Source organism: Pongo abelii, chromosome 1, assembly GCF_028885655.2.
Source record: "Pongo abelii isolate AG06213 chromosome 1, NHGRI_mPonAbe1-v2.0_pri, whole genome shotgun sequence".
NCBI lineage: Eukaryota > Metazoa > Chordata > Mammalia > Primates > Hominidae > Pongo > Pongo abelii.
Genome location: NC_071985.2, coordinates 132,391,884 through 132,417,453, shown reverse-complemented (window position 1 = coordinate 132,417,453; position 25,570 = coordinate 132,391,884). Strand labels below are relative to the sequence as shown.

General features: G+C 38.6%; 1 protein-coding gene across 5 annotated transcripts in view; it reads left to right on the top strand.

Annotated features, from left to right (window-relative positions):
• CDC14A (cell division cycle 14A) overlaps window positions 1-25,321 on the top strand; it is a 176,132-nt gene extending 150,811 nt beyond the window's left edge. For 3 of the 5 annotated variants that reach the window (XM_054530709.2, XM_024237511.2, XM_009247358.3), the window contains exons 13-15: window positions 101-148; window positions 2,164-2,286; window positions 3,008-9,837. In XM_054530709.2, the coding sequence (XP_054386684.1) occupies window positions 101-148; window positions 2,164-2,286; window positions 3,008-3,449 (613 nt within the window). In that variant the 3' untranslated portion in view covers window positions 3,450-9,837. Of the gene's footprint in view, window positions 1-100; window positions 149-2,163; window positions 2,287-3,007; window positions 9,838-23,288 lie in introns of those variants that run through there. The other 2 variants (XM_024237529.3, XM_024237536.3) reach the window with 1 other exon arrangement.
• The last annotated feature ends 249 nt before the right edge of the window (window positions 25,322-25,570 follow it).

Below are 25,570 nucleotides of genomic sequence, written 5' to 3'. Positions count from 1 at the left end.
TTAATATTTTTACCAGTTTGATACCATTTGATGTGCCTTGTGGTCTTTGTGAAAACGTGTGGCCCGGTGATATGTGAGCATCTGTCTTTGATTTCTGCAGATCGGATGATACAAAAGGACACCCGAGAGCAGTGTCCCAGCCTTTCAGGTACTGCCAATGAGGTTGAATGTCTAGTAGCTTGTAAATATATGCCTCCTTTTAGCCATGTTTCCCAAGCCTCAAACACGAAAATCAACTGTACACAGCTTTTTGCTTTTTAAATTGCTTCCTTTCTGTTCCATATTGTTTATGCCTTATTTTTAATGCTCACCATGAAAAGGATTTTTTTTTTTGCTGGCATGCCCACAGAGCTGTGTGGTGGTGGTAGGGACATCAATGTATTTTGTGCTCTTAGCACATTGTGGGGGTCTCTAAGAAACTACAGGTGCTCTGCATCTCTCCTTTCGATCTAGTGATAGATCTAGCTTAAATTGTTCTCATTTTTATTGGTCCTCTTTCCCTTTAAAATCAGCATGCATTTGTTCCCCTCCTTTATTTTCTAGTCTTATTTTCTTTTCTACCTTCCTTTTCAAGAGGGAACACTAGTTTTGTTCTGTGGAAAAATGTCCCCTGAAACCTCCTGGAGTGGTACCACGATCCGGTATGGCACTTGGTGAGAGCAGTAGAGATGTTTGCCCAAGAGTGTTGATGAAATAGGGGAAAGAAGCTCTTCATCTGCTGGTTCTTATTCATTCTTAGGTTTAGGACTGTTTAGTGAGGGCAGTTCTAAGAGGGCTTAAGCTTCTGGAGCTTCTGGAGAAGCTTGAATCGCTTCTTTGTAGAACTTTTTCCATTTTTAGTTTGGAGGCAAAACATGAGCTTAAGCTGCTGTTTGGAGGGTGGATAATGAAGGAAAGAGTACAAGTAAATAAGCTTTTCTCTAGCAGAGAGGAAAACAGAGTTCAGCTATATTAAATGATTTATCTAGGATCAAACAGATTTGGTATTAAGATTATGACTGGGCCCTGGCTCTCCAGATTTGAGTCAGTTTTTCCTTTTTGTCCACTTGGCAAATATTTATTGAGCACCTGCTCAGAATCCAGCATTGTGCTAGCCACTGGGAATTGAAATGAGAGAGAAGTCTTTGCCCTCAAGGAGCTTATATCAAGTAACGGAGATAGACAAATATCAGATGATGCAATATGGTATAAGAGATGTGATTTACTATGAGAATATATGATGAAACATATATTGCTTGGGAACTCAGAGAAGGCTTGCTTGATGAGGTAACAGCTGATTGGACCATTAAAGGCTAAGTGTGATAGAAGTGGGTCAAATGGAGATGGAAGATAAGAGTTAGAGGATGGGAAGGAGATGAGAAAATGCCCTGGCAGGGAAAATAGTCTGTGCAAACTGGACAAATGTGTGGATGCTACCCATTCAGAGAACTCAAGGCATTTTTATGTGGCTGGAATAGAGATGTCCAGTGGGAAAGTGTGGAAGGAAGGACCTGTCCAGATTTTGGAGGGGTTGTGTAAGCCAAGCCAAAGAGTTTCTATAGGCTTATGGGCACAGAGGAAAGATGAAATGATTTAAACAGTGAAGTGACATGATTCACTGAAGGCTATTCACAATTTGAATTGTTTAGGAATAAGATTAAAAGATGCCACTCATAGTCAAGGATAAGAAATAAAGATGGCCTTGCCTAGGGTAGTTTGCAGGGTGAAAAGGAGAGGATGGATTTGAAATATAAGAAGTGGAATCTAAGGTTGTGCTGAGGAATGAATACCAGTGGCAAAGAAGGGCAGTGACCCAGGAAGAAGGATCATGGCTAAGAGCAGGACTTTGACTCCTGGGTTTGAATCACAGGTCTGCTATTCACTAACTGAGTGACTGGATGAGGAACTTTTACTCTGTGTTTTTGTTTCCTCACTTGTAAAATAAGGACAGTGATATTAGCTACTTCATAGGGTTGTTGTGAGGGCAAGCTGAGCTGACGTATTTAAGGTTCTCAGAACAGTGCCTGGCGGAGTTAGCGCTGTGTTGGCTGCCACTGCTGTCATCACTATTAGGACCTGTCATGATATCTTTAAGATTGATTAATTTATCTTGTCCTAGTTAGTTGCTGAATGTTTAAGATAAGACTACTTTATTGTGACACTTTGCCATTTTTCTCCACAAAGATTAAGTTCATCCCTGCAAGGATCTGCACCTACTTTGAAGACATCAAAAATGGCACTGTCCCCTTCAGCAACGGCCAAGAGGATCAACAGAACCTCTTTGTCTTCAGGTGCCACTGTAAGAAGGTAATTTTTCTCTCCCTCTTCTAAGATGCTGGTTTGAGGTAAAGGAAGCTTACAGCAAGCGATGAGTTTAGCTGCAGTTTCGTCAGAGGAGGGGACAAGGGAGAAGAGGAGAAACCACGGAAGACCCTGTGATGTTCTGGGGCTTCCGTTCCTGACTTGGGAAGGCAGGAGACAAGGTTGTGGAGGGAATGGTGCAGAGTGTGTTCTTCTTCTAGAGAGTGAGCAGCTGGCTTAGTGTGATCCAGAAAATGGAGTTCAGTTGTATATACAAATGATATTGTCATTTCTCAGCTGACACATATAGGCAAGGGAGAACTAACCAAAATGGGTAGGGATGTTTGATGTAGTCATATGATTGAATATGTACTTAAGTCTGCTTTTAACGCTCCCCTTACATGGCCCTTTTCCTTTACTTCCCACCCCAGGGTAAATAAAACTTCGTGATGTTCTATTTCAAGATCTGTAGTCAAAGTGTTTTAGCCAGTTTCTTGGGTCCTAGTTAACTGCTTTTGACAAAGCAACTTCATATGTATAACTCAAGGCTACATATTATCATAACACCAAGGGTGATGAAGAAGCCATTCTGACATCATTCACATTGATCAGATTCATCTTCATCACGTTCCCCTAATGTCATGAGTATGTGTTTCAGAAACATGAGCTCTGTGTGATTGTACATTGTTGTCTGTTTTTTCCCTCCTCACTTGTGTTTTCCATTCAGCTTTTCCATAAACTCTCGGCTAGCCAGTTCTCTAGGGAACTTGAATGCTGCAACAGATGATCCAGAGAACAAAAAGACCTCCTCATCTTCTAAGGCAGGCTTCACAGCCAGCCCGTTTACCAACCTCTTGAATGGCAGCTCCCAGCCAACTATCAGAAATTACCCTGAGCTCAACAACAATCAGTACAACAGCAGCAGCAACAGCAATGGGGGCAACCTGAACAGCCCCCCAGGCCCCCACAATGCCAAGACAGAGGAGCACACCACCATCCTCCGACCCTCCTACACCGGGCTTTCTTCTTCTTCAGCGAGATTCCTGAGTCGTTCTATCCCTGTAAGTTCACAGACACCACCTCCTGGTCCTGAATGCAACTTCTGTGTCTTGCCTTCCCAGCCGAGGCTGCCACCAAAGAAATTTAATAGCGCCAAGGAAGCCTTCTGAGCGATGCCTTCCCTCTGTGCTGTGAAACTGTCTATGCACTACATTCTGCTAGCTCCTCTTCAAGTAAACGCCAAGTTGCAACTGGGTTTTCTTCCTTCCTTCTTTTTCTTCCTACCCCCAACTTCTTTTTAAGTAGTTTCTCTTAAAAGGGAAATAGCTTTCATTCTTTTGATTATGGGCATTGTTGACTTCAGTTACTTTTCAGTTATGTTTCCAATCACTCTGAATATCTGGTGCTAAGCCAGGAGCTGATTCATACAGTGGATAGCATTTGCTGGGGGTGTGCTGGTTTGGGGAATTATGGCTTTTTCTGCATCATATATCAGTGAATTAATTTTGGAGTATTGAAATGTGGAAGGTGCTGAATGAACAGTATCTTCCTAGAACTAAGCATTAGGCCCTTGAATATTTCACCTCCTGCAAGGAACTGACCCAGAATAAAATAAGTGGCAAGTGGAAGATGTTTCTAAGAAGGGCTTATAGGTAGGTACCTGGGATGCAAGGTGGGGAGCAAGCAGAGTATCAGGAAGGTGTTTAAAAGTAGCCAGCACTCTTCTAGAGAAAGGTGGGAAGACCTCCAAACACATCTTACCAATGAGATCTCTGTTTAGGTTACCAAGCTCTCTTTAACAATCAACAGTGCCTGGTAAGGTAAACTCTGTTGGTAAACTCCTATTATGAATTACTTTAATAACCTGTTTTGATGGCCTCTAGGGGTATTGAGATCTATAGGAATGTGAGTTTCGACTTGAGAGGAACGAGGACAATTAGGAAGGAGAAATCAATCCTATGTATTAAGGAAATATGAAGCATGGTACATATACATACAGTGTTGCAACACTGATTGTACTCAGGGCATGAACAAGCCCTGGGTGTCTTGGAAGGCTCTGGCCTGGTGTCCCTTCACACTTGCTATTCTTGAAACACTTCCTCAGCCACCATCTAGGTAGTGGCTGCTTCTGTAGAGAAGAGAGGAAGAGGAAAGGTGCTGGTGGCAGTGTGTTGCGTATGGCCCACTCAGCAAAACAGGAGCCCCATGGTTCATCCTTAATGACATCTACTTTCTTTAGTTGACAGTTTAGAAACCATGAGGATGGGCCAGGCACAGTCAGGCCTATAATCCCAGCACTTTGGGAGGCCAAGGCTGGTGGATCACCTGAGGTCAGGAGTTCGAGACCAGCCTAACCAACATGGTGGAACCCCGTCTCTACCAAAAATACAAAATTAGCTGGGTGTGGTGGTGTGCACCTGTAATCCCAGCTACTGTAAGGCAGGAGAATCCCTTAGAACCTGGGAGGTGGAAGCTGCGGTGAGCCAAGATCATGCCACGGCACACCAGCCTGGGTGACAGAGCGAGACTCTCAAAAAAAAAAGAAAGAAACCATGAGGATGAGGATGTTTTCTAACATGAGAATGCAGTGTGTGTGTGTGTTCATGTGTGGATGCATTAGATGATTCATTACTACTCCTGTCCCTACCTCAGACCTCTTTTAAAATGTTTTCCCTCTCTGTCCACTCTCAACCCATTCCCTAAGAGGAGCCAGGCATATCTGAGATTTTCCCTGTCCGATTTTACAGGCATGAGCTACCATGCTTGGCCTTGGCATTAGTTTAGATTCCTTTACAGGTTAGGGTCCCAGGAAATTGCCAGCCCATCTACCCCTTAATCTGATTCTGATCCCATGATCCCACTATATAAATTGGGTGTATAGGTATCATAAAAACTTAAATACGTGTAACTAAGGATTAGATGTAAAAAGATAATATATTTACATTTTCCTAACTATATTTATAAATCATATACTTTCCAGCAGGCATTGAGTTCAGTCAGCATTTTCACATACTGATTGTGGATCAGCTTCTTCTTTTGGATCAGAATGCAGATCTTTCCATTTTCAGAAAAAGTGCTAGAGATATATAGATAATCATACAGTCATGTGCTGCCTAATGATGTTTTGGTCAATAACAGACCACGTATACAATAGTGGTCCCATAAGATTATAATGGAGCTGAAAAATTCCTATAGCCTAGTGACGTCGTAGCCCTCGTAGGGTTATAACTGCAGTACTCATGTGTTGTGGTGATGCTGGTGTAGACAGACCTACTGTGCTGCAGCCATATAAATGTCTAGCAATACAATTATGTACAGTGCATAATACTTGATAATAAATACCTGTTACTGGCCTATGTATATACTGTACTGTACTTTATACCATTATTTTAGAGTATACACCTTCTCCTTATTAAAACAAAAGTTAACTGTAAGCTTCAGGCAGGTCCTTCAGGAGGTATTCCAGAAGAAGGCATTGTTGTTATAAGAAATGACAGCTCCATGTGTTACTGCTGCTGAAGACCTTCCAGTGGGACAAGGTGTGGAGGTGGAAGACAGTGATATTGATTATCTTGACCAGGTGTAGGCCCAGGCTAATGTGTGTGTTTGTGTCTTCATTTTAAACAAAAAATTTAGAAAGTAAATACTAAAAATATTTAAAATAAAAAAATATAGGATAAGGATGTAAAGGAAGAAAATACTTGGTACAGTGACACATACAATGCTTATTTTAAGTGTTAATTTCAAGCGATTGGGAGTTGATAAAAAAATTAAAAAATAGTAAACTAAGTATTATTACAAAAGAGTCAAAAGTTAAAACAAGTTTATAAAATAAAAATGTTACAGTAAGCTAAGGTTAATTGATTATTGATGAAAGAAAAATTTTTAATATAGATTTAGTATAACCTAAGTGTACAGCGTTTATAAAGTCTACAGTAGTGTTCAGTAATGCCCTAGGCCTTCATGTTCACTCACTACTCACCCACTGACTCACCCAGAGCAACTTCCCATCCTGCAAGCTCTATCCATGGTAAGTACCCTTTACAGGTGTACAATTTTTAAATCTTTTATACCATATTTTTACTGTATATTTTCTATGCTTAGGTATGTTTAGACACACATACTTACCATTGTGTTATAGTTGCCTGCAATATTCAGTAGAGTAACATGCTGTACAGGTTTGCAGCCTAGAAGCAATAGGCTATACCATTTAGCTTAGGTGTGTAGCAGGTTCTACCATCTAGGTTTGTATAAGTGCACTCTATCGTGTACACAGCAATGAAATTGCCTAAGGATGCATTCTCAGAATGTATCTTTGTCATTAAGTGATGCATGACTATGTAAATACCTTGCAGATTACATACGTAAAGGTATTGTGTAATCCACATTTCTAGCTGAATGCCAGTAGCATTGGTAGCTTGACAAGAATAATGTTCTACTTTTTTGTTTTCCTCTTTGCTGGTAGAACCATGGGGGCATTCTTTAGACAATTATTAATCTCCCCTAATGATGTTTACATAACTTGATTTGGGTCTCGTTCCGTATTTTGTTATTTCTTTTCACTTCTCCTCCTCCTCGTCCCTCTTCTGGCTAGAATAGAGTGATTTTTAAATAATTCAATTTAAGTAATAGTCTGTGTGGGCAGTTGCTGCCACTTCCCTTCTCCTCCTTCCTAAATTTATGATCTTATTGTAAAGAAAAGCATTTATAAATAGAATTATCAACACAACATTTTCCTCCCTCTCACCCTCCCTGGAAGTAAGAAGCAGCAGGTCTTTGTAGCAGACCTTCCCCCCTTTAACTTTGCTTAGAAAACCTCCTGTGAGAGGGAAAGCTCCAAGTCCTACTTCTGCTAACTTGTGGTCAAAAAGATAAATTATGATGAAAATTCCCACTTTGTGTGGAATAAGATAGATTATGAGTTGTTTTTGTTTATGGTCCAGTGCAGCTTGTCTAATTATACTGGGTTTATTGTCTAAATAAGATCATACTTCTAGTTCTAGTACTTCTGAAGATGTGAGATTAGGAGACTTGAAGAACTAGGAAAATCACTCAATAAAAATGTTTTAAAATTCTTAGGTGGGAAAATGAAGTCTGCATGACAATATCCTCCCAGAACCTTTAAGAAAGACCCAGAAACTCTTAGGGGATGGGGGTGATGGGTATTTAGAGGGAATCTAATATTTCAAAAGCTACAATTAGCACCTCTTTTGAAAGCTGCAATTGCTCACTCACTTTTTGCAGCAGTTCAGCCCCCAGAAAAATGTAAAAATGATTTCCTTATTCTGTCATTAAATCGTTTAACACAGAAAACAAGAACAAATGTTAAGGATTCCTTATGGTTGTGACAGAATGCTGAGGAACAGTCAGATTTTATTTTTATTAATTTGTCCTCTTTTGCTAGTCTTGCAGTTTCTACTGCCCTGTGCAATGCACACACACAAGGTTAACATTTTTGTTGACCCACTTACTGTAAAAAATGAGTTTCACTCCCTGACACTCAGAGGAGTTTTCAAATGCTTAAGAAATGAGGGACATGTGATTATGGTGTAGGTGGGGTGGAAGTATTTTATTAAATTGAAATTACTTGTGGTATCTGTCTTGAATATTTGCTATGCTTTATTTTTATGACACTTAATCACTGGATTACTAGTCATCTACATTGACCTTACCTGACCCCCAACTCTGAGTTAGTTCATGTTGCTTCTCCCATAAGCCGCTCTACATCCCACCTTGGTCTAAATCAGAATACTCTTTTTCACTCAGAATTTGCATCATCCACTAGACTATATGCTTTGTGAGGGCAGGGATGGTGCCTCTGGTTTTTATAGTTATATGCCCTGTGCATGGCATATATTAGGCACTCATTAAGTATTTGTTGATTGGATAAAATGATGGATGGTTAAATGAATGAATGCTCTATAGCTTTAGTAATAAAACTATACAAATAAGTGAAACTTATTATAGCCTGTAATAAGCTTTGTTATGCACTCTTCTATCTTAATCATCAAACATTTGCAGGGATAGTCTTATAGTGAAGGTTGTAGGTAATGTCAGTGGTGCCATTGTCTCTTGGAATTTTTCCTTTCTTCTCCATTCAGTTGCTTCCTCATCCCTGTTGTGTTTGAGTCTTTGATGATCTTCCCAACTTGTCTCTTTCCACCTTTAATTCCTACTTTAAAGTAGGGTTGGCAAACTTTTTCTGTAAAGGGCCAGATAGTAAAGATTTTTAGCTTTGTGTCCCAACTATTCAACTCAATACATAAACGAAAGTTGGGGCTATATTAAATAAAACTATTAACAGAAATAGGTAGTGGGTTGCATTTGGATAGTGAGCTGCAGTTTGCCAACCCCTGCTTTAAAGCATTGCCAGATAAGAGATATAGACTTCAACATCTTATTTCCCTGTTCAGAAATGACCAGTGGTCCCTTAGTGCTAGAACATAAATACTGACTTTCTCTGCTGAGCTTTCAGGCCCTCTGTACTGCATTTCTGTAGTATTGTATCTTTGCACCAGCATTTACCTTGCTTATTCTCTTGTCTTCTTCTCCCACAATGTTCATGCCTACTGCTAGTCTTTAGGAAGCCCTTTCTTGGAAGCCCCCTGCTCTCCTTACCAATTTCTCATCTTTAAATAAAGACATATATTACCTTCCATGTCTTCTGTGAAGCTCTCCCCAGTAAGTGGAATCCACCCTATAATTAATACCTTATTTTATCGTGTATGCTATTACATACATGAACATCTATATTTGTTTACATATTGTCTGTGTATGTAAGAATTGTCTCCAAATTTAAACTTCCTTTTGCAGACATTTCAAAAAGTTCTTTTATAGTTCATGGTTTCTAACACAGTACTGGTCACAGGAGGGAATTAAAAATTAACATACTCATTTGGTTGAAAGTTGAAAACAAAATGGAAATGAAATATTGTGTGCTTCCTACTTTCCCTCAGCATTCTTATACGACAGTTGAAGTTGGCTTAATTAAATGTAGTTCTCTTTTCTAGTGTTAGTAGCATTTTTATACTCAGTTGGTTAATGCTGCTCTTTGGTTATGAAAACTGTGTGGATGTTTTCCACCTCAAATTTGACCAATGTAAGAACAATCTTGGTAGCCTATGAACAGGTTAAGTTCTTCTGTGTTCTAACATCAGGCAGAATATGTATGTATTTTAAGGAATTATTGGTCCTTAAAGTAGGACCTGGAATGAGATCAAAATGTTAGAATCTAGCTTTATAAAATAACCAGTTTGATGAAAATCTGAGTGATTGGCAGTGCACTAAAGCATGGTTCATTTTTACTTTGGGATAATGTTAGTGCTGACAGTGATAAGCTACTTATTGATTGTTTGAATATCCATTCCCAGTAAAGTACTGATACTTTCCAGTGGTATGTAGTAGTGTTTCCCGACATCAACTTGTTGTCTTTTCCCTCTGCCTATTCTCCATTTTAAAAATTGGTCATCTTGTCCTGATTTTAAATAGGACATTTTTATTTGTCTGCTTTTGTTGCTATGAAGAAATACCTGAGGCTGGGTAATTTATAAAGAAAAATGGTTTATTTGGCTCACAATTCTGTGGGCTGTACGAGCATGGCACCAACAATCTGCTTGGCTTTGCGTGAATCCTCAGGAAGCTTACAATCATGGTGGAAGGCAAAAGGGGATCTTGTGTATCACATGGCAAGAGGGAACAAGAGAGAGGGAGGATGTGCGAGGCTCTTTTAAACCACCAGATCTCATGTGAACTCATAGAGTGGGAACTCACTCATTACTGGGAGGACAGCACCAAGCCATTCATGAAGGATCCACTCCCATGACCCAAGTACCTCCCGCTAGCCCCACCTCCAACACTGGAGTCACATTTCAACAGGACATTTGGAGGGGATAAAACATCCAAACCATATCAATATTAATTTATTAATTCATATTAATATTATTAAATATTAACTAGGTGTTAATATTTATTACAGTTAAAGATTAGTACTAGCTTTCTATCCTTTTGTTGTATATTTACGTTGCTGTGGTTTTTTATCCTTCCTCTTTGTTGTGGCATTGCTTTAGATTTGATGTAATTTTTCAGCCAAGGGATACCAACTACATATCAAGAACATGAGCTGAATCTCAGTATTGAACCACATCTTTGGCATTCATTCAACATTGTGATTTTTTTTTTCCCCTTCCCAAGGGGACCTGAGAATGTTACTTGACAAAGCATCAAATTGTTATGAGGTCAGCATGGTTCAGATGATGCCTTTAAATATGCATATAAGCTGTTTATATGTTTGCAGTATTTGTAGATATATGTAACTATAATTTAAGTTTCCAGTGTTAAATAGTGGTTTATGTTAATTTTCTGTATAAAGCCTGTCAGCTGTTTTTGACTGTACATTTGAAAAGACTTGAAAACATAAAACTTGCTGTAAGTGATAAGGTTGATCAGAAATATATAATAGGTAAGGATTAATTTATATTCTCAATGTATTAGAGTTATGAATCGCCTTGGTTGTTCAGCTTAATTTTATACTTTCTTATGTAGTGTCAATAATACTACTAGGTCAATAGAAAAGAGTCTTATTTTAATCTTGCGTCTTATTTTTTTGGCTAGGAGTAAAAGAAAGCAAGTGCTTTTTATATACCTATAAAAGCTGGCTAGGTGCAATGGCTCACACTATAATCCTAGCACTTTAGGAGGCTAAGGCGGGAGGATCACTTGAGGTCAGGAGTTTGAGACCAGCCTAGGCAATACAGAGAGAACCCGTATCTTAAAAACTGAAATTAAATGAAATGGAAACTTATCCAATTAATAAAGCTATAGCTAATATTTATGTAAGTGTCTAGCATGAGCCTAGTATTTTTTTGGTAGAGCAAGGTGAGACAAATATATACAAGTCATTGTCCTCCGCTAGATTAAAAACTTCATGCAGGCATCTTCTGGTAGAATTGATTTGCTCTCATTTTTCTGGTCCTTTCTATTTTTGCACTGCTGCCAGAATCCACTTAAAATACCAGTTTCCTAATGTAAGCCTTTGTTTAACAGCTTCTGTGGTTGAAGAATAAAACCAATTATTTTAAGATTTTTCCTCTTTTTCCTGAAATTCTGTAGTTTCACCATAATATAGGTATATACAGATTCATTATTATTTATCTTGCCTGGCGTCAGTGTGTACTTTCAATCTTAGGGCTGCTTTTTTAGTTATGGAAAATTCTCAACCATCATCCTTCTTTTTTTTTTTCTTTTTTTTTTTTTGTAGAGAGAGTGTCTTGCTATTTTGCCCAGGTTGGTCTCGAATTCCTGGCCTCAAGTGATCCTCCTGCTTTGGCTTCCCAAATTGCTGGGATTACAGGCTGGAGCCACCACACCCGGCTCCACTATCTTTTTGGATATTGCTTTACTGCCTTTCCCCTTTTTCCCCTTATTCCCCTTATTTTCTCCTTTTGCAATAGCCCCACAATTTTTTTTTTTAATAGAAGGAGTCTCACTCTGTTACCCAGGCTAGAGTGCAATCTCGGCTCACTGCAACCTCCACCTCCCAGATTCTCCACCTCCCAGGTTCAAGTGATTCTCCTGCCTCAGCTTCCTGAGTAGCTGGGACTACAGGTGTGCACCACCACGCCTGGCTAATTTTTGTATTTTTAGTAGAGATGGGGTTTTGCCATGTTGGCCAGGATGGTCTCAAACTCCTTACCTCAGGTGATCTGCCTGCCTCAGCTTCCCAAAGTGCTGGGATTACAGGCATAAGCCACTGCACCCAGCCAATAGCCCCCAAACTTATATTGGAGTCTTTCAATCTGTCCTCAGTATTTCTTACCTTCTGTTTTATATTTTTCAGTTCCTAAGCTCTAGCTGTATTCTGATTGAATTCCTCCTATTATTTTTCAGTTCGTGAATTTTCTTTAGTATGTCCATTCTGGAGTATATCCCCCAATCCACTGACCTTTGATTTCAGGGGCTATATATTTCTTTTCCAGCATTTCTTTTTTTTTTTCTTTTCTTTATTTATTTATTTTTTATTTTATTTTTTTTTTTTTATTTATGAAGTATTTATTGATCGTTCTTGGGTGTTTCTCGGAGAGGGGGATACGGCAGGGTCATAGGATAATAGTGGAGAGAAGGTCAGGAGATAAACACATGAACAAAGGTCTCTGGTTTTCCTAGGCAGAGGACCCTGCGGCCTTCTGCAGTGTTTGTGCCCCTGGGTACTTGAGATTAGGGAGTGGTGATGACTCTTAAAGAGCACGCTGCCTTCAAGCACCTGTTTAACAAAGCACATCTCGCACCGCCCTTAATCCATTTAACCCTGAGTTGACACAGCATATGTTTCAGAGAGCACAGGGCTGGGGGAAAGGCCATAGATCAACAGCATCCCAAGGCAGAAGAATTTCTCCTAGTCAGAACAAAATGGAGTCTCCTATGCCCACCTCTTTCTACACAGACACAGCAACAATCTGATCTCTCTTTCCTTTCCCCACACTTTCCCCCATTCTTTTCAACAAAACCGCCATCGTCCTCATGGCCCGCTCCCGATGGTCGCTGTCTCTTCGGAGCTGTTGGGTACACCTCCCAGACAGGGCGGCTGGGCAGAGGCGCTCCTCACCTCCCAGACAGGGCAGCCGGGCAGAGGTGCTCCTCACATCCCAGATGGGGCCGCCCGGGCAGAGGCGCTCCTCACTTCCTCCCAGACCGGGTGGCAGCCAGGCAGAGGCGCTCCTCACCTCCCAGACAGGGCGGCCGGGCAGAGGCGCTCCTCACTTCCCAGACTGGGCGGCCGGGCAGAGGCGCTCCTCACCTCCCAGACAGGGCGGCCGGGCAGAGGCGCTCCTCACTTCCCAGACTGGGCGGCCGGGCAGAGGCGCTCCTCACCTCCTAGACGGGGTGGCCGGGCAGAGGCGCTCCTCACTTCCCAGACGGTGTGGCGGCTTCTTTTCCAGCATTTCTAATTTGATCCTTATGATAGCCATCTGTTATAATTTGGGCCTGCCTGTTTTTTTTTTATGGCTTTTTATTCTTTTTATGTGTGTGTGTGTGTGTGTGTATATATATATATTTTTTTTTTTTTTCACCTGGAGGATCTCAGGTGATAAGGCATTTTGATATTGCTTTGCTATTTGCATTTCACCCTGTGAGAGTTTGCCTTGTGGTTGCAGACTTTGTCAGTTCTCATAATGTTCATTTGCCTTGTGTGTTAGGGAATTTGGTTGGTAGGTTCAGATGGTATGGGAGTGTTTGTGTGTTTCTCTCCTCTTTCTCTCTCTGTTTTTCCCTCCTCATCTGCTGGCCTTTTTGTTGGCTCTACCTGATCATCTAGGCCTTTCAGTCTAGAAACAGACCTTAGTGACCCAGGCTTCCATCTCTTGGTGAGCTCCTCCCAGGCTTTCTTCTCAGGCAGGGATGTGGCTCCACCTCAGCCCTGGCCTGAGGGCAATGGTCCCAATTTCTCTCAGCCTCCTTCCCCATGTGGGAGAGCCTGACTCCACCCCTGATTTCAGGCCAGGGGCTTTTGACCTATGTACCCACATGAATGGAACACCTAGCCACCTCTGCAGGCTTCCAGCTGTGTAGCCAGAGTCCCACCACTGTCTTGATTGTTTCTGGGACACAAAGATGCTGATCTTGCTTTTAATTTCTGCTGTGCCCTTTCTTTCTTCTTCATCTTTAAAAAATATTTCATACATGCATACAGAGGGTAGTTTGGAGTATACCGTCTCGACATGAAGTAGGTCCAGTCTCTGCAGCTTGCCGTTCAGTGCCTTTTTCAGCTTTCCAAACTCATTTCCCTCCACTCCTGAGCATGAACCTTCTGCTTCTGCCAGGCAGTTTCTTATGTCCTTGAACGTGCGCGGCTCCTCCTACCTCTGTGCTTTTCTTACATGCTATGTCCCCAACTTGGTCTCCCTTCCTTCCTCCCTTTGCTTCTCACCTCCTTTCCATCAGGACTTGGCCTAAGTCCAACCTCCTCTTCTGTGAAGCCTTCCTTAATCTCACCAGACCATAGCAATCATGTTTTTTGAAGTTGTTCTGTTTGTATTGGTTATTGGCCTTCCTCATCCCTCTTTCGTATTGAGAGTCACCTATCTTGTGGATGTGGGCCTTGAATCCCCACTGAATTCCTTGACTGAGGTTAGAAAATGTCTTTTATTTTTGTTATCTCCAAAGCATCTGGCACTGAGCTATGCTTACCTGTTTGATTGTGGGCATACTCAGTCCATACTTGCATCTTTTCTAATATTGTGTAGGTCATTTGCTTCTTCCAAAAATTTGAATTTTACTGTGTGTGCACATGTGTGTCAGATCTTTAACTTAGAAAGGCATATTTTTATTGCACCTCCCTCTTACACACACATACACATACATGTGGCTGTGCATGCATGTGCAAACAAGCACAGACAGCACGTGCACATTGCTTGTAAAGTCATTGGATTTGCCCGTAACAGAAACCTTTGGTAAATAACGGAGGCTCTCCTTGATAGTGAATGTCTAAACAACTCAAAGGTTGATATATGTGGGAGAGAACTGTTTTTATCAGTTTAGAAGTAGATATTTTTCTCTCTTGGGCAGACTATTGTGAGTCCTTCAGCCTTCTGTTATGAAAAAGCAGTAGACTGTAAGAGAAAATCAAGAAGTCTCCATTTGAAAGTAAGCAAAATAAGGTTGACCCGTTCTATCTCATTTTCCCTTATTTACTCTTTAAGTACACATTACTTACTCTCTGGTAGCTCCTGAATCTTTATGGTTAAGAGGGGAAAGGCTGTGTTCCCACTTCCTATTAGGAACCTCATTTCCATGCTCTTCTGTCTTTTGAAAACAGCATCCAAGGATACTCAAATCTTTTTGTCCTCATCACTGTTATTACCTCCCTTCATCCCTGGAAGACTTTTACTTCTACTTTTTAGCTACCTGGGCACTGCCAACATTCTGGACAACTGTAACATTTTTCTAATCATTGTCATCATCCACTGTTTCTTGAATACCTTCTATGTGCCTGGCATGGTATTAGGTACTTTATATCCATTATCTTATTTATTTAACCTGCTATTTACAGATGGGGAAATCAAGACTCAGAGAGGCAATAACTTGCCCAAGGTGTCACAGTAATCTTATTTTAAACTTTCTTCAGTTATCTTTATTTTTGTTCACTTGAAAATTCATTGAATAAACCTTCTTATTGCTTAGCACATTGCTTCTGACATCTTGAATCCTGCCAGCCTCCTTTAAACATTTTCCCCTCCTCCTAACTCTGCTCCTTGACCTCTTTCTGACCCTGCCTGTTTCCCCAGCCATCTCAGTTCACCTCTTTCCTTCTATAGCCTGCATAGTCATTTTTGCTTTCTTTTTTCCAACATTCTCACTTCTACTTGGACATTCTGTAACCACTTGATTACCAGCCTCCAAAATTAGATCAATTCAACCATCTGTTGTATCTGTTCCTCATCTCTCTCCTGTGAGCACTGTTGGAGAAAATCCCATAACTTTGCCAATTGGCTCCATCTCAAATGTGTTTCTAATTTACCCAGCCCTTCAGTGCTCCTAATTAGTTGTTTTATCCCTTTTTGGCTCCTTTTCTCTTCCCCACCTGGCTGTTCCAAAACTTTTTAACATTTTTCACCAACACAACCCCTTCCTGATCTCCAGAGCCAGCTGACCCTGCTTTGAGATCTGCTAAGAACATAGAATTTATCAGAAGTAATTTCCTCTAACTTCCCTCTTCTCTGTCTCAAAGTTTAACTGCATCTGGACTCATCCATTTCTTCCTTCCCTTTTAAACCCAAAGAAACCCTACTATTTTCCAATGATAACTCTACCTACCTATACTGTTCTTTCCAGAATCTTTCATGAAGTTGCCCTAACCACTTCCTTCTCCTTTTATATCTTTAGCCTCTTACCCTCCGTTTGCAGGTCTCCTCAACTGCAAATTTGCACATCCAAGTTGGTAAGCTGGTGGGGGCTGGGGAGGAGTCTTCCCTTGGCCTTGTCTTCCTCTCACAGTTTCTCCTTTATGGCCAAACTTGGGGAAAGAGAAGCCTGCACTGCCCTGTCCCTTGTCTCTTTGGTACTCCTCCGCTCTATAGCTGGGAGGTGGCCCCTCATTCTGGTGAAAGTCTCTCCCGCAGATTACTGCCGACTTCTTCAAGGCCAGATCTGATGGGCTCCTGTTAGTCCTTCTACTTCTAAGCCTGCCCCTTAATGATTGTCCTTACATTGGCTCTTTCTCTTTGGGTAACCTCCTGAGCATTGGACCTACACTCCCAGCTTCCTCTGGGTGTTACCTGGGATGGAGAGAATACAGGTTCCTTCCATTGCCAGCTCTTCTTTGGTTTCCTAGCCAAATCATCTCATCTTTATTCATCCAGTCATCCAAGTTAGATATTCGGAGCCAGCTTTGACGCTACTTCTGCCTGCCTTTCCCTCTGTCACACCAGTCACTAAGTCCTATCAAGTCTTCCTCTAAAATGCCTCTGTTGCTCCATCCTTACCACTGCTGCCTTAATTGGGGTCTTCATGAACTATTGCATAGCCCTTTCTGTCTTCCTGTCTCTTGCCTTTAATCTGTCCTCTATACTGTTGCCAGTGTTAAATTTCTGAGACACAGAGCTAATCAAATCCTTCTCATGTTTGGCTTCGTTCAGTGGCTCCACTCCGCCTACTGGGTCAGGTCTGGCTCCCCTGGCTTGGCATTCAGGGTTCTTCCCTGTCGGGCTGGGTGCCTCCCTGCCAGCCTCCTCTCCAGCAGCTCTACCTGGCACGACCTGCCTTGAGCCTGAACCCTAGCACTTGCAGTCCACTCTGCTTTCCCTTCTTTCTCTGTTGATTTTATATTTCTTGACCTGGCTCAATAGTTATCTTTTTGATAAGCATTTGTGACCCATCTAAACAGAATGGCTCTTCCTTTCTCGACTCTCCTAGGAGCGCTGACGCTCTCATATTATAGTCAGTTATACATGATTCTCTCTCTCCTCTGCTTTCCTTTAAGCTTCTCAGAAACATCTCTGTTTCCTGAGGTTCCACAGTACAGTATAAGTGCCTAATAACTATTTGTTGAACTAAAAGTCAGATAATATATCTGGGTTCGTGAATGTTAAAGTGCTTAGGAGCCTGGGTCTCATTGTTAGCATATGAAGCACTAACAAAAAACAAACAAGTTTCCAGCTTTAGCTTTAATATACGGTAATCTGGGAGTTGTGTATTTTTTTTTTCTAGAAATGTGGCTTTACTAAAATAAGAGAAAATAAATTTTAACTGAGTTTGCATCAATATAATTTTGGTGTTCAGATGAACTGAAAACACTCATGTAATGGTTGGCTGAGTCAAGCTGGGTGTCAACAATCTGTCATCTAACAATCGAGCTCTTTGTGATTGTTGAAAAGCATATATTAAATTTCTCCAGAAAAAAGAATCTATTAATAATCATGTAGGAAGGTGAAAGACTATTTTATATAGCATTATAATGAGCCCAGATTGGCTTGTTAAGTCTTGAAGTCCCTGAAATGCACAGAGAACACTATGGAAAAATGTACACACACCTTTTGAACCTGATTTTAACACAGACCTTCATCGTTTTATCTTAATATGATGCCAATAAAACCATACCCAGCTACATTTCATCTAGTGTTATTGGGGGAAATATGTATCATATTAACAGAGGCAAATTCTTTCAGTATTGTACATATTGGGTACAATATACACTACTTGGGTGACAGGTGCACTAAAGTCACAGACTTCACCACTATACAATTCATCCATGTAGCCAAAAACCACCTGTACCTCAAAACCTATTGAAATAAAAAAATAAAAGATACTTTCAGTATTGCGAAACCACAGTTATGGAAATAAGTATCAATGCACACATTTTATGTGTTAATTTGTAAGCAATACAAAAACTGGAAACTCTATTACAAAGGCATAAAGAGACATAGGAGTACAGAGGCAGTTATGGGTGTGTTTATTTTTTCCCAGTGTTGTATTTGTTCATTAAAACTTAAAACACTATAGTTATGTATAAAATACCATGTTGCCAAGCATGTATTTTTTCCTTTAATTTCAATCACATTAAAACAAACCATTTTTATTTTAGGTGCTTTTTGCCTCTGTGGTTAGAACTTAAACCAGGGATAACTAGTACAGTATATTTTATTCCTTAAAGGACTTGGGAAAATGTAGGAAAGAAAATGTCAGTGTGGCAAAAAGTCCATGAACATTATGAATCAGGATTTTGACCTTAGTAGGATGCTAACATTCCAGGCCGTTGGATCCTTTGGTTCAAGTTATTTGAACATTAAGACATCGTTACATTCATTTGCTGTCAAGGACCTTAATCTTTCATTATTCTTTATAATTTGCTGTTTTTGATAGCTAACATGTTTTATTTATTAACCATCTGTACAATATTTATATCTATAATTATTAGACATTTTCCTGCCATGATTAGGTAACTGGGCTGTTTAAAAAAGAAACACCTCCAGAATAGCTAAAATTTTAAAGTTACTACCTACATCTGCCAAAACAGATTAGTAGCAGATTTCCAGAACAGAACAAATTGTCTTGATCTCCTTACCTAACACTTTGTTTTATGTCAAATCTTACTGCTTTCAGGGAACAAGACTTCTTGATGGAAGCTTATATTTTGACATAAAAATTTTGGGGGCTGCAAATGTAAGGCAATTTTATCCTTATTTTTCAGGTTGAATATTGCTACATTATTAATTTTATGGTATTCATACAATAAGAATACCACATATTCATAATAAACTTGATCTGGTCCTAACTCACTATAAATCTGTTGAGCTTACTAATTAAATGAGCTTGAATATTATATTTGAGAAATTAAAATCTCTTGGTTATATAAACAAGGGCTAACTTCTAAAATAATATTTGTACTTGAGGTATAAAAATTATTTTCACTTTCTTTATAACCATCGTCATTGTCATTGTTATAATTTATTTTGTATTTCAGATTCATTAATTCATTATGGTAACAACTAAAAGCATTGGCCAATCAGAATTAAAACTTTAATCAACTCATAATACTTAAGCATGGATGTTCTTATAATGAAAATTTCTTTTAAATTTAGAATATTCCTGAAAATTCTTTGAATTCAGGCCTGATGAAAATCATTCAAAAATGTATTTATCTTTTAATGCAACAAATATTTTTTAATAATTTTTTTTATTCACTCAGAATCATATCTTGCCTAAGGTCATTATTTGTCTATGTTAGGGTGATAGAGAATGTTGGATTGAATATGTAGTGATCACAAGACAAATGCTGGCTGTCTTGAGACATTAAACTATGGTAGCTAAGGGTTTGAGCTTTAGAGTCAGACTGCTGGGGTTCAAATTCCAGCTCCACCAATTCTTAATTACATGAATTGGGGCTAAGTACTGCTTTGTGCCTCAGTTTCCTCATCTGTAAAGTGGGTTGTCTGAAACATTTAATGCGTGAACATGTATAAGATGTTTAGAACTGTCCTTAGCATATAGAAAGTACTCAAATATCTAGCTCAGAATAATTGAGGTGTCAAGTAATATATCTAATTTGTTAAGAAGTTCAGATAGTTGTATTTAATCTATTTTTGAATAATAAAATCAATAGCAATAACATTGTTCATGGAATTCAAAATGCAAATGCAATTTTACTATAAAATGTAATTTTACTGTAAAAATTAAAAATGCTAGTAACTGGCTATTGTCTTTTCTGGGATATTAGTAATTTTACAATACATGGACATTTGGAAAACATTGTATATAGTTGGTAGTCCTACCTGTGACTACAAAAAAAAGCATGAAGTTATGCTTTGTTACGATGTGTGTTAGGTCAAACCAGGCACTCATGTGGCTTATCTATCTATCTATCCTATCTAATATTTCAAATGGAGAGTACTTGTGTTTTTCCTTGAGGTTTCCTCAACTGTGGCTGAGTACAAATGACCCAGAGACACCCTCAGCACAACCCCATAGGATAACCATGTGATATCTGAAGTTTAAATATTCCTGTCATCCAACACTGTTGCTCCCTGAATAGAAAGGTCTCACAGTGTTAGTTATGCTTTTGTTAAGTGAATAGATCTTGGAGACTTGAACAATTCTCTTCTCCCCTTAGTGCATTTCTTTCGTTCTTTTCTTTTTTTTTTTTTGAGGTGGAGTTTTGCTCTGTCACCCAGGCTGGAGTGCAATGGCGTGATCTGAGCTCACTGCAATTTCCGCCTCCCGGGTTCAAGTGATTCTCCTGCCTCAGCCTCCCGAGTAGCTAGGATGACAGGAATGTGCCACCATGCCCTGCTAATCTTTTGTAGTTCTAGTGGAGACAGGGTTCGCTATGTTGGCCAGGCTGGCCTTGAACTCCTGACCTCAGATGATCCACCCGCCTCGGCCTCCCAAAGTGCTGGGATTACAGATGTGAGCCACTGCGCCCGGCCCCCTTAGTGCATTTCTATTAAGATTTTTATTTTAGATTGAAAATGAAAGGAAGTTAATTGGTTACAAATACTGATGTCAGAATGATTTGCTGAACCCTTTTGACTGATCTTTTATTTCCCTTTCCTTTATGCCATATAAAGAAACCATGGAACATGTTTTGTTTTGAGGACTTTAGTATTGTATTTTTATCCTCTAATGCTTAATAGATACAACTGATGTTCAGTAATTATTTGTTGAATGAATTGAACTGGTGGGACAGAAGGTCAATTTGTTGGTCAAATGGTGTCATCATTTGTTTGCAGAGGCCTGCAGGGCCAGTTAGGCAACATAAGAGAGCAAATTAGGGGGTTGGAAAAGGAAATAGTGGGGCTTGTGGTGAGCTGTCTCTGAGGCTAGATTAAACACCAGCCAGAGTTTGTGAGCTCTGTGTGAAAGTAAAGGCTAAAGGCTTTGGCCAGAAGACTAATGAATATATTCTCCATATGAATAATAAAAATCTTTAAAATGTTCTAGACTATTTCTGTTTTCCAGTTCACTGGGTACTGTGATTCATTAAATAAATATGTAAATAAATAAATGAATATATATGTGTGTGTTTATATATATAAATATATGCACACACACATATTTGCCCCTCTATATTGATGTACATATGAAATACTTTACCCTATAAAAAAGTTGGTTTAACAAAGGTTGCTTGTCTAATGTTTATTTGTTACATCTCTGTTTATTGATAATTGATGGAGCTTGCAAAAACAACTTTGTTCTAAGTTATATGCAATTTGAAGAGTGTCTAATTTCTGTTAGTGATAACATGCACAACTTTACTAATCGGAACAAAAGTAAAAGTTAAATATTCTCAAGAAAGCACTAGCTGAGCTACACACACACACATACACGCACAACATACCTTTGTGGCATTCTTATAGCTGGGGGACTTAACTGGCTCTGCCCTCTGACTGCTTGCCAGACTTAGAAGAAACTGAGAAAAAGCAGGTAGAAAAATGTTTATGCTCTAATTGCGAGTGTGGTAGCCGGCATCCCTCAGGTGGAATGTATATGGGCTTCAAGGCTTTTGACCAACTTCACTGGACTTTCTTAGGGTCTTACCTCTTTTATTCGCACTGTGGGTTCGGGTATATTTATAGTATAGTGCTCTGATTCTTGATCATCTCACACCTATTTTGAAGTATTAGCATGAACCACATACAAGAAAGTCAATAGCCAAACCTTTCCCATTCTTCCTACAGCTCTTGAAACTGGCAGCCTTGAGAACCACTCGTTTCCCTTACTACCTCTCACCTAAGCCTTTCCTGGTGCACGATGTTAACTTTACACTACGTATATTACTATTTAATGTTGACACCGCTGTCTTTTCATTTCACGTCTGTTATGACATTGTGGCTTTTGCCCTTTGCGGTCAGGGACCATAACTCTTTGACATACTGTGTTAATAGGGACTTACTCAGGAACAGCCATTTGGCTGTTCATAGGGTGTAAAATTCACTGCAGTTTTGAAGCTGAGAAAAGATAGCTTGAATCCTTTTGTAAGTTCTTTGGAAAACGGACAGATTCTTTTTTACTGATAACCTATATCATCACCAAAATGGACCTTATAATTGACTAGACCTGTTAATAAAATGTTACAGACTAATTTGAGAAATAATTATTGGGTGGGAGAAAAGGGCACTTACTAGAAAATCAAGTAAACTTTGTTATCCTCAGGCATTTAATTGGAAGAATTGAGCAAAATATTTGTTAATGTTTAGATTGATTTACGTTCCTTTTTCTAATCACTGTTTCCTGCTAAAAAAAAATAACCATTTGGCAAACTTTCTGTAACTCTCTTTATCTTTTCCTGGTTTATGTCTGTTGTCCCAGGCATTCTGATTACATATCCCAATCACACTCCTTTTATATGTTAGTATCTAATGTGATGTGGAAGAATTTGTATGGTTTACTTGAAAATTGCCTATTGTTTATTAAATTCCGACAGCAAGACTCTTCTGCATAAATGTTTTTGGGTCTTAAGATCAGATTTCAAGCTGGTAGTACTTCATTTCCCCTTAAGGGAAAGGATGTGTAAGATATTTATAAATTCAAGCATTCTTAAGGAATTTATTTAAATGGCTGCTAATTCTACTGCATTAGAAGCATGCCATTGATATGTACTGAATTAAATTTAAGGATATATCATCTCAAAGTATATTCTAGTAATCTTTAATTAGTTAAAAGTATGTTTTAATATTTTTAAGTAAAACTCATTAATTGCAGAAATGCTTAGAGATGAGTTTAGGCTACCTACCGATTTTTAAATTAAAACTTAATTTTTAATCACTATAAATAAATTAGTAAACATTTTAAAATATAAAGTTTTCTGACAATCACTTTGCACAATTGAATATCTCATTCTTACTTAGCTAATGCTTTGTGTCTCCCATGTTTTTGTTTCTGTTTTGGCTTAGTTTATTTCATTGATCTTTTGTTTAATAGACCTAAGCTGTCTTGTGTGGAAGGGAGAAGCTGCATGACTTGCTAGAAGTTTTATATGTGATGGAATTTAACCTCGGTTTATGTCTCTCCCTGCACAGTCCCTTCAGTCTGAATATGTTCATTACTAAGGCCTTGCCACTCCAGTGAAAGCTGTTCCTTCCTTAGACACAATTTCTTCATCTGGACGAGCAGTGGAGAGGGAAAGCAACTTCTTGCTGGAAGAATATCTCTGCCTTCTTACCTTAAATTAAAGAGAGCACTAAGATAACACCTTCAAGAGACTTGAAAACAGAAAACTGGTCAATGACTACTATAAATGCACTGAAACTATGTTTATGGAGATTTCCATACTTTTAAAGACAGTTTTAATGTTGAATTTGGTATTTTGAAGGGTTATTTTAAATGTATTTTGGTAATACATTTATTATTATATTTACATGTACAGTGTTACATTATGTATGTATTGTGAACTTTAAAAGACTATTTTGATAAATTTATAAATATATAAAATTATGTAAAAACTAGACTGTATTTTGATTTAGATTTTCCTGCTGTTTGCTACCAAAAATTTGTATTTTAAATCTATTTAGTTTTAGTATGGTTTTGTCTCTAATGAATAAATAATTCCTTCTTATTAAGAAGAAGTAAGGGAGAACGTTTTTAGAAAGTGATTTTTATGCTCCCACTATAAATATGGCAGGTCAGTTCATTCTTTTGGGAAGTCAGTTTAGTTACACTGAGTTTATCCAAGTTTATCTCTACCAAGAGTATAATGGCATGGGATGACTTATTTAGGACAATTCCCTTTCCCATTGTTTTTGTTGCTGAGCCAATTTGAGTTAGTTTTGCATCCTGGGGGGCTTTAAAAAACAGCATGCAGTGGAAGATCAGAATTCACTGAATATTTCTTCTGAGAGCATGGTTTCATGGTTTTTCTCTATGAAATGACTCAATATTCCAAATGTTTTTTTTTCCTTCATCCTTTCAAAAGAGTTCTTAACCCAATTAGGATATCCTGCTTTGGGTATGAGGTTGTTGTTGCCTGTAATCACACATGGTTTGACATCAGTTTTAAATCAGTGGAGAGAAAAAACTGAAAAAGATGCTGCTATGTAGTTCTCTGTATTAAAGGAGATATTTTTAAAACAGGGTACAACCCCCTGCTGCACACGCTAGCATATCTGGAACCTAATATGAAAATGAAAGGACCCTTATAGGTACTCACAGCCCTTTCATGTAAGTATGATCTGATATTTAGGTCTTCAGAAGCCTGTAGGTTTCATTTCTATGAGGAATCAAGGAGCCTTACATCCTGATATGCTTCCAGGCTGCTTAAGAATGGACTGCTTCAACACTGAAAGTGCTAGTTAAATGGATTCATACGAAGTGCTTTACTCCCAACCATTGAGTTATTTATAATGTATTTATTAGGGGAGGGTACCTTGAGTCCATTATATATGCTTCATCAAAACATCTTGTTCATGTTTTATGTTTTTAAAAAAGGCATTTGAATGAATGTTTGACTCAGGTTTGTTAAATTAACCTTCAGTAACTGCAGTACCAAAAATTATACTCAAACGATGAAAAAAATTAATTGTATGATTTAGGAATCAAAAACTAAAATAAGTGGAGTTATGTATCTTTTCTAAAGTTAAAAAAGTAAAATATTTTATTATGAGTTATTATAAAAAATTAGTTAATTGTATAGGAAGATGACAGTATTTTTTTCAAGTTATCATAAAAAGTAATTCAGATGACATTTGAGAAGTAGGGGAAAGGGAATCATGTTGACAGTTTTAGTTCTGTGAACACTAATTTGTGTGCAGCTATTAAAATGATTGTAAAGTTGACTACTGTAAATTTCCCATAATTATGTGTGTATATGTGTCATATGTATGTACATGTATATGTCTAAAAATTACTTTACACATGTGCATACATAGACACACCAAGAAGTGGATGTATATAATATAGAAAGTATATAGCAAAGTAATTTTACTCTGATAATAAAAATTGTTTGACATGTATTTTGTTATGAATAGTTTACCTTCCAAAAGATATTTTGCTCTATTTTAAAGTGTAGAAGAATACACTGCTAATAAATAATAAAAGTTTTATGCAATTTACTTATTTTTTGGTGTTTATAATTTGAATTTTTGAGTTATCAATGTACTGAAGTCTCTTTATAATTTTATTTTTGGTTCAGTGTGGTCAGTACCCTGAGTGTTTCAAGATCTCTATTCTGGATTTTAGTTTATCTTTTATTGACTTTCTAGGTTGTGGCCATTGCCTGAAATACATGACAGTGAGCTCACAGAAACCTTACACTTTGAATTTCACAAAAATCATATAATGTTAGGTTCTTGCTTGCTTTCTCTTT